We start from the raw sequence: 10,295 nt of genomic DNA, 5'->3' as shown, positions 1-10,295 counted from the left end.
TTTAGCTGTAACCGGAAGTTTTGAAATTACCTCCCTTCTGTTTTGGACTGACCAAACCCTACCAGAAGATACTTACCAGATATGCATTTACCATAAAATCAAACAGAAATACGGTAATTTTGTTAATGTATTTGACAAGTATTTACACTTCGCATATTGCAGAAAATACACCATGATGAAAATAGTGATTTTATATAGAAATTGAATCTTTTGGATTTTTATTGACAGAAAATTATTTGTTGCAGCCGGACATCAGGCTGAATCAGAAATTTAGTGTTTATATTGCTGCAACATTTAAGAAAAAATATTATATTATAGTATCTTTACACAAGAAAGTCTTGCAACTTTGAGTCTTTAAACTGGTCTCACAGGTGAGGGTTGTAATGAGAGTACCTCAATCAGTTGTCACTAATGGTAAAAATCATAAACGTATTTGTATTTACACTTTTGGTATCTAGCTGTGTCTTGCCTCCAAATGACTTTAGATCGACTCCAAATCACCTTTTGACGTCAAGCAACAATCACTTTTAAATTGTGACGTCAAATATTTTAAATTATGATGTCAAAGTTTACAGGAACCTGTGTGATTTTATGCGGTCTCACTAATTAGCGAAAACAAGAATTTTAGTGTCAACAAGCGTCAACAAGCGACAAGAAGCGACAACAAGAATGATTTTAGCGACAAGAAACTATTAAGCGACAAGAAAACATAATTTTTTAATTATAATTAATTATTGCAATAAAATTAAAAGAATATGCAAAAGAAAATAATTTTAGCGACAAGAAAGTTAAAATTGATAGAAAAAAATGAAACATTATTTACATATTTATTTTATCATCTATTATGTATAACAGCCAGTATTACGTTTAATTATTGTATTTTGAGATTACTTTTCCTTGTATTTTAGAACATATTATTTATCTTATAAATTGTTTTATAAAACTCTTTTCGTGCAATATATATTAAGCTCGCAAAATGAATTATTTGTGCATCATTGTCCTGAAAATATTGATACAAATTTTGAAATACAAAGAAACATTACATACAAATTTCTTTATATTTAATAAAAAAAAAAATGTTTTCTTGTCGCTAAATAGTCTTCTTGTCGCTTGTTGTCGCTAAATAATTCTTCTTGTCGCTTGTTGTTGCTTCTTGACGCTTGTTGTCGCTAATTAGTGAGACCCATTTTATGTAATGGTGGACAAATTTGCAAACAAGTGTAAATACATCTATTGCCAAATGATGTTAATGGTATGTGCATGACAATAAATTTTACACTTGCTTTTAGACGGTGTTTAAAAATTTATCTTATTTTGACAAATCATTTAAGTTTTGTCCCAAAATAACTATAACGAGAACTTTTTCAGACCTGTGACCAATAATGATAGGGATATTTTGACAAATCAAAGTAATCTTTCAACCAATTTTGCGCTAAAAGCGTCATAAAAAAATCCTTTGATGCCTGACATTAAACAGCATTTCTAGCCTTACTGTTGTCAGAGTACAATGGAGTATATAGAGTGACATTATTATTTTTCTGAATAATAAATGATGTAAATAAGGAAAAAGAAAGATTGATATTCGCTTAATGTCCAGTTGCAAATCATTTGTGCATATTCAAGAATCAAGACAAAAAATTGAAGTCTAGAGTCTTATTACAAAGGACAAGGAGTGTAGTAGTAAGAACAACTACCTCATGCTCTGTTTTCGATGATGTCTCTCGCTAGTATATTCATTTTAAAACCATTAAATAGAAACTGCACACTTTTGAGTAATGCCCTTTAAGATCCTCTTTATGTCAGACATCTTTCTACATCATGTACATGTAGATAGAGAAGATTGCCTGTATCCATGTCAAAATTAAGTTTATCAAGCCATTTTGTGATCATCATTATACATGATTTGCTGTTCTGTATTTATTTCATCGCAATTTCCTAACATCAGCAGTGCTGATTATAAATTATCAGAATTTAATTTGTCTAATAATTTGTGCACTGCAATGCAGCATTATATTTTTTGAACTGCTTGCTCACATCAGAAAGAAGTTATGATGTTCTTAAAGGCATGTATGATGACTTCACTAATACCATGTATGTCTCTTTTTCTCATACACATTAAAGGTTTAAAATTTAGTCACATCAACCTGAAACTACATGTAATAACTTTTAGAATATATAATTATCATTATGAAGTGAATCATTTAATGATACATTGTATTTTGCTCTTCTCTGAATGTGAAAGTCAAAAAGCTAGACATGGTGTCTGATGCATAAATAGTTATTCTATTTTTGTCTTCCTTCTTTTTATAAAAGTTTTAATATTTCTGTTCTTTAATTATATGTGCATTTACCGGTATTTTTATTTTCTTTTGGTTGGTTTTTATTATCAATAAATACATCTTCAATTCATTAAGCTTTTGATAACATGAAATATAATGACGTTTAACATTGTTTTATATATTATTTTATCAGTCACCTACACTACACTAATCTACTCTGAGTCTAAAAGCAAACTACTCCATAGACATATTGACAAGTAAAAATAGAGTTGTTTCCCTTTTATGATTTTCCAAAATGTATCACAAATGATTTTTTCAAATTATATGGTTTTATTTTTTTTTATCTATCCCAAATCTTACTCTGTGTACATGTACTAACTGTACAATGGCAATGATTTACTCTCAAGAGTATACTGTTAAATTTTAAATCAATATAACCATTCCTTCCCAAACGTTTCCAAAGTGAAAAGTCTTGCAATTTGATAAATAGGAGTTCTGAGATTTTTTTTTTGGTTTGTCAGTGAACTTCATTTTAGTGAAAAAATATTTTTTGATCAGTTTTACAGTTTTAAAAGTTTTTTCCTCTTGGCATATTGGTACTTGTTAAAAAAGACTTTTTTTTTAGGTAGGAATACAAAATTAATTTTATTTTAGGAGGCAAGGATAAAAGATTGCATGTCACTGGGAAACAAGGACAACACTCTTCTGTTTTATAGATCACAACTGTCCATGAATTAATATAAAAAGGATGGACACACATGATATTAAATGCTTCCAGCACTGTGAAAAAGGATTAAACATTTTATGCTTTACTGTCCCAGTTATCTGCCCTTTGTGTGGAGTTGAAGTTGCAAGTACTCCTTGTAGGATACCTCCATACATCATCTCTACACCATTGGTCAATGCTAAGGAATATCCGTGTTCAGTTATCATCAAGCCAACGGTGGGCACGTTTCTACAAAACTACAGTAACAATTCGGACCTTCATGTAGGCGTTACAGACTCAGACGGTTGCACTTATGATTTCAATGAAGAAGGAGTAAACGTTGGCACGGTGTGGGACCAGTGCGTGGTGATTAGAATGATCAATGAAGATTACAACTTACAAAGTCAATGGGACTATGTACTAAGACAAATAATACAATCTCAAACATGGAGCAGGTCTAGATATAATGAAACCTCACATAATTGTTTTGATTTTGTTTTAACCTTTCTGCACTCTTGTGACCTTCAAAGGACGATTCCAGCAATTCAAACCAAAAAGACATTTTGTGAAGAACTAGTAATCAAACACACCCACAAAGCTGCTGTTTATATTACTATATATAGAAAAATTCAGAAGAATGGATTTTACATTCAAAATGTGAAATGACAAATGAATTCAGACACTATATTGTTTATATATTTTTTTTATATTTGCTGGTGGTTCTAATATAACGGTTAATTCATCTATATAAAAAAAATATGGTTGAAATTTACCACTTTTACAAAATGATCTTGAAACAAAACAATTTGTTTTATTAGCATTTTAATTTAAAGAATGAAAAACGAAGCAGTGGACCATATTTATATTTTAGTCAGCATTGTATTATGGTTGTGGTGTATTTATTCTAGTCAAAATGTGACTGCCTTTTACTTTTATACATAAATATAGCATTGTAGCTGATAGTTACAGTTGTGTATTATGAATCTTTTATTTTTATTAAAATATGATGTCCATGCTTAAATTATTTCACATCAAAAGTTTGAGATAGATGTCTTCAAGTTTTTGCCATTTTTCTTTAAAAAAAAGATATGATGGACAGGAACATATCATACAAAAATTTGTTTTTACATATGAATGAAAAAAATCAGTTGTTAGTATTGAACGATTCATTGTGAAAAAGGATGAAGGTTGGTGTTAGAACATTCTAGCCAAATAAGATTTATTTATGTTGTGCTCTGAATGGAGAAGAAAAATACATGAATAAACTAATAAAGTACAAACACTAGTTTGCCATAAAATACACAGAAAACCAAATAAAACACAACAGTTTAAACAAAAAGCCACACAGAAACCCATTGGAATCAACAGTCTAAATACTGTGGATTCATTATATTTCGTTGAATACCAATTTTCGTGGACTTCCTGGGTACAGGGAAACCATGAATTTTAATTTTCAACGAATTGCAACTTTTCTGTATGATTAAATGCAGACTTTTGGAAAACCATGAAATCAAATATTCACGAAAATGCAAGTTTTCCTCAATCCACGAAAATTGGTACCCACGAAAATAAATGAATCTACAGTAACGCTGACTCACAGAAACCCATAGAAAACAACAGTCTAAATGTAGATAACACCACTGGCTCACAGAAAACAAAGAGAAACCAACAGTCTAGATAACACCACATGCTCACAGAAAACAAAGAGAACACAAAAATGCAACATTCTAAATAACACCACAAACTCACAGAAAACCATAGAAAAACAAAAGTCTAGATAACACCACTTACTCACAGAAAACGAAGAGAACACAACTGTCTAGATAACACCACTTACTCACAGAAAACCATAGAAAACAACAGTCTAAATGAGATAACACCACGGACTCAGAAAGACAAAAGAAACACATTAATCCATATATAACCCCATGCCAAAATACAATGGAAACACAACAGCCACAGGCACTTGTCTCAGAAAAAAAAATTCCTATATACCTTATTATAACACAAGGTACTTAACTTGCATTTTAGAAAAATGTTAGGTGGTTACGAAGTTCCGTTATATGTCGCTTTATAGGCTGTCAACCCCACTAAAGCTTGTTATATCGTAAATCTAAATTGATTTATCTATACAATGGTGTATAACATGCCTACATTTGTTGTCGGAATCATCCGTAGCAATCCTACCAAAGTATGTCAATCGTTATAATTTTGCAAACCTCTGAAGAATTGGCAATAAACGCGTCATGCTCCTTGTATATCTCGGTTTCCGATTGGTCAATGCTATGGGAAAGTCTAAATGATTCTTGGAGTTATCTGATCTTGTTTCATTTCATACGTAAAGTCAAGAGAGAGTCTGAAAGATATTGACGTCATGGGAAAATTTGTAACTTATTAGACATACCACAAACAACACTTGTTAGATTTTTTTCACAGTATATCATACAATTTTACTAACTGTATGATAAGTTCTATTCATACGAAAACTAACTGGTTTTTTTTAAACGATTTTTATAATAAATCATTTACTGTGGCCGTTTATTGACAATTCTTCAGCGGTTTGCAAAATTATTACGATTGACATACTTTGGTAGGATTGCTACGGATGATTCCGACAACAAATGTAGGCATGTTATACACAATTGTATAGATAAATCAATTTAGATTTTCGATATAATAAGCTTTAGTGGGGTTGACAGCCTATAAAGCGACATATAACGAAACTTTGTCACCACCTAACATTTTTATAAAATGCAAGTTAAGTACCTTGTGTTATAATAAGGTATATAGGATTTTTTTTTCTGAGACAAGTGCCTGTGACAACAGCACATAAAGCTCAAAGGAAACAGAAAACTTACAGTCTACAAAACACCAAACAGGTTACCCAAAGGGACAAGGAATACTGCATTCCAGAAAACAACACTAAAAAATCAAAACATAATAATAAAACCTAGCCAAAAAAAATGTGGTTGATCTCAGGTGCACAATAGTTGTGATGTGATATATTTAATCGACCATATTTAATACATTTTATTTGTTTTGATGAGCATCTGGAAAATTTTGATGATATATATTTATATATATGGCAATTATGTATATAATTATAGTTTATAGCTGTTATTACCCCCTGGTGCCCCTTTCAAAGAATTTCACCCACATGGTCATTTCAGCCTCACTTTGGTTCATTGTACATGACGTCTCAGATTTCAGAACCTGCAAAATTTTGATGATATATATATATATGAACCTGAAGTTGATTTTATTTTTGCAGGAGATACTTACTATTATAATCAAATATAATGTTATCTTTGTGTATGCTTGCATGTAATATAAAGTAGGGTTTTATTGATATTTAATTTTGAAACATTGAAGAAACATTGCTTTTAACTTTTGCATGTATTGATACTTTATTATTCAAAACCAAATCAACCTTATTCTTAACGTCAACAAAAGGTACAATTGGGATGGTTTTGTTTTATGTTTGATGTTTTTAACTCCACTTTTAAGCTCCCCATTTTGGCTGTTTGTGGCTGCCAGTTTTTATTGGTAGAGGAAGCCAGAGTACCCCGAGAAAACCTGAAACTGACAATCCTAGTCAATATAGATTGGATTACAGTAATAACTACTTAGACCACTTGGCCACCAAGGCCCCTGGAACAATTGAGAAAAGTGCAAAAAGAGTTGTTTTGGTAATGTTAACGTTCTGGTTTCCCAATAGTCAGCTTAGCATAGATTTTAGGGTAAAGTACAAAGCATTAAAAAAAAAAAGAATTACAAAGCTATTATAATATAGAATGACTGGTGGTGTGTCTGCATGTAAATATTCTTTATAATCTATAGGTTTTGTAGTGTATTGGCATCATGTATTGTGAGTGGGCCTCACTGCAGGGAGAAATACAATGTGACAAAGCTAACCAGAGTGTGTTGCACAAGTTCCCAGCCACAGTTGGAAGAGATGTTGCCTACACAGTTGTTAAAAGTATTGCTCAGAATTTGAGTCTTGCTGGTAGTAACTCTGAACCTAGTCACTTGGTATCTGACAAAGAAGTCAAATGGACTATGGAGGTAAGTTAAAAACAATACATATGAATTCATTTCTTTTACACTGATTAAGTAAAACTTGCGTGTTGGTAAATATTTAACTTCATCGTTTTGATGAAGTCTACATACAAGCATTTAAGTTATTTGTAATATTTTGAAGGTTTTCTCTTTCCAACATCCTTTAACCTGTATCCACAAAATCGACAAAAATTGTTATCCAACAAATAGCAATTTATCTGCAGTATTTAGTGTTCTTTCCAGTGCCTTTAATGCTTTAAACCCCATGGTAAAATGTATTCTTTATATTTCAATACTGCAAACTTTATAAACTTATTTATCAAAAATAAAATCTACAACTTATACTTTCTGGATCATTACTTTATATGATCAAATTGTTTCCATTTTATAGGTATTGTGTTTTGGTCTAAGTTTACCTTTAACAGAACAAGACACCATCAAGGAGTGTGTTAGCGTGTATTGTGATTGGCTGTCAGCATGTACAGAACCCAAGGCCTGTGTACCCGGACCTGTCAGGGAAAACCCTAACCCATATACTCAGGATATCATACATCATTTACTCAACTTGTTTGTTCCAAGACCAGGGTCAGGTAGGATATGTGAATCAGTTGTAAATAAATAAATTATGAAGGTTAATATTGCAAATATGTAGAACATGTGAATCACTACAAAGGCCACCAATGGGTCTTTTAGCACAATGGGAAAAAATGTAACAGTACTGTAAAAGGAAAGGAAATAAACAGTATTACAACATTTAAAAAAGCAGGTAACTGTTTTTTGAAAATGCAATATAAGAGGAATTGTTTGTAGATTTTATTTATCATTTTGTGATTTTTCATTCTATTTCCTTTTAGTTTTGGACCTTGTTAAAAGACAAGCCTTGCTTTGCCACAGAACTTTGAGAGCTATAGAAGAAGTTGCTACAAAGTCCACCATTTTGACTAGGGAGACATGGGAAACTTTATTAAAGTTTTTATTGGCTGCCAATGATAGTCTGCTATCTCCCCCTACAGAAAAAGGTAAAAGGTTTAAGATGGAAAACTCAAGGTGCCTCTTGTTGCATCATGTTTGATTATATGATCAGTCACCTGCTTTGGATACCAGAGTTATGTTGAATGCATTTTGAAATTTTTGAATGGTTTTGACAAGTTTATATGTGATAATTAAATTTGAACTTTTATATTTAAATGATTTGTTAAGTTAAAGTTTAATCTTTATAGCCATTCTAGTTATGAAAGTCATTAATGACTGCATGAATTTAATTTTAACACGTTAGATCATGTTATATAATGCATTTTGTTGAATTTTAATTTATTGAAAAAATTGAAAAAGGCTTAAAGAATCATGAAACGATTATATGCACTGCTGGTATGAATGAACCCCTGACAAAATTGACTTGAATCCAGAGTTAGATCCCCTTATAAGTGAGGGCCTGGATCAGGACTTCAAAATTCTTTATTCTATTCTTAAGCCATTTATCTCTTTTCTTTGTATTTTTGCCTTAAACATATATTCTTTTTATGCCCCACCTACGATAATAAAGGGGCATTATGTTTTCTGGTTTGTGCCTCTGTTCGTTTGTTTGTTCGTTCGTCCGTCTGTCCCGCTTCAGGTTCAAGTTTTTGGTCAAGGTAGTTTTTGATGAAGCTGAAGTCCAATCAACTTGAAACTTAGTACACTTGTTGCTTATGATTGATCTTTCTAATTTTAAGGCCAAATTAAACTTTTGACCCCAATTTCACGGTCCACTGAACATAGAAAATAAAAGTGCATGTTTCAGGTTAAAGTTTTTGGTCAAGGTAGTTTTTGATGAAGTTGAAGTCCAGTCAACTTGAAACTTAGTACACATGTTCCGTATGATATTATCTTTCTAATTTTAATGCATAATTATATTTTTTATCCAATTTCACAGTCCATTGAACATGGAAAATGATAGTGCGAGTGGGGCATCCGTGTACTTTGGATACATTCTTGTTCTTTATATTTTAACACCCCATTATTCTCTATTCTATTCTTATTCTTTTTGCCTAAGTTTAGTAATATTTTCTTTTTTAATTGGTCCAATATATTCTATTCTGTATACCCCATCCAGACCCTCATGATCATAATAACTGTCTGTACATAATAAACATTGCTTAAGTATATATCTCTGCAGTTTATAATGCAAAATTTAACACTTTTTAAGTATATTGATGTTAGTGAAACATAATTATAATTCTGCACAATAAGTGATTTGACATTTGATGATTTGGTATGTGTAGTATAGAATTTGCATGTTTTTGTTTTCCTTCATGCAGACGACACTGGGCTGAGTTCATGTAAGTGTTTCAATGCTTGTAACATGTATATAGTGTACTAACAGTATCATTTCTCATCGGCAGACGCTAGGTTCAGCTAATTTAAATACTCATACAATGAAATTGTGATATACTGTTGATGAAATTGTGAAGAACCACAAATTTTGCCACCACAATTTTTTTTCATTTGTTTATGATATTCTTTGTTGAAATGACCTAATTGACCTTGTTTTTAAGGTCATTTGTCATAAATATTTAAAAGTTACTCAAGCATTATATTATTAACTAGAACCAGTTCAATAATATATACTTTTACTAATAAAAATTAAAATCTGTGACAGCTAACTTATTTTTTACCAAATACCATTTTTTTCTTCTCTCACATGTTACAACTTAAACTATTTATTTAGATGGTAGCTTTGATAAAAAATATAAAAAAATAATTGAACTAACCAGTTGCAATAAAATTGGTTAACACATGCTTGGTTTTTACTGTAAACAATTTTTTTTCTAAAAAGATGAGAAATGATTTGGGATATTGTAACAGTGTGCTGTGTGGTTGTTGCATGTATGAGGATACTTTTTCAGCTGGTCTTTGGATGTTTCTTAACATTGATGTAATTTATAAAAACAGAGCAAGGGTTTGCCTAGGCTTGTTTGCTGTGAGGTAGTTTATAAAACCTTATTTTAGACTGTATATTTTATTATGTGGTGCTAGTAGTTATGCTTTCTTATAATTAGATTTCAAAACAAAAAATCAAATTAAATGAGGGTAGACAACTTGCTTCATATACATCACATAAAAATAATAATAAAAGAAACATTATTCACTCCATTTATGCCCTATCTTTTGAATTTCTTGATTATTTTTTTTAATTTAGGCACATACACACATTCTGATCAATCTTACAAGTGTAAATGAGGGCAGACATTTCAACTTCACATCACATAAAA

At 31.1% G+C, this 10,295-nt stretch overlaps 2 protein-coding genes across 2 annotated transcripts in view; both read left to right on the top strand.

Annotated features, from left to right (window-relative positions):
* Window positions 1-11: 11 nt before the first annotated feature.
* The window catches only part of LOC134710189 (ral GTPase-activating protein subunit beta-like), a 46,115-nt gene continuing 35,831 nt past the window's right edge, over window positions 12-10,295 (top strand). The window contains exons 1-5 of the mRNA XM_063570415.1: window positions 12-113; window positions 6,826-7,050; window positions 7,436-7,634; window positions 7,899-8,063; window positions 9,342-9,362. Of these exons, the coding sequence (XP_063426485.1) occupies window positions 6,847-7,050; window positions 7,436-7,634; window positions 7,899-8,063; window positions 9,342-9,362 (589 nt within the window). The 5' untranslated portion in view covers window positions 12-113; window positions 6,826-6,846. The remainder of the gene's footprint in view (window positions 114-6,825; window positions 7,051-7,435; window positions 7,635-7,898; window positions 8,064-9,341; window positions 9,363-10,295) is intronic.
* LOC134710186 (MKRN2 opposite strand protein-like) lies at window positions 2,957-3,982 on the top strand. The gene has a single exon (XM_063570413.1). It carries the CDS (start codon window positions 3,028-3,030, stop codon window positions 3,649-3,651), a length of 624 nt encoding a protein of 207 aa, XP_063426483.1. The 5' UTR covers window positions 2,957-3,027; the 3' UTR covers window positions 3,652-3,982.

Source organism: Mytilus trossulus, chromosome 3, assembly GCF_036588685.1.
Source record: "Mytilus trossulus isolate FHL-02 chromosome 3, PNRI_Mtr1.1.1.hap1, whole genome shotgun sequence".
In the NCBI taxonomy this organism is placed as follows: Eukaryota; Metazoa; Mollusca; class Bivalvia; order Mytilida; family Mytilidae; genus Mytilus; species Mytilus trossulus.
This window is presented reverse-complemented; position numbering and strand designations above follow the sequence as displayed.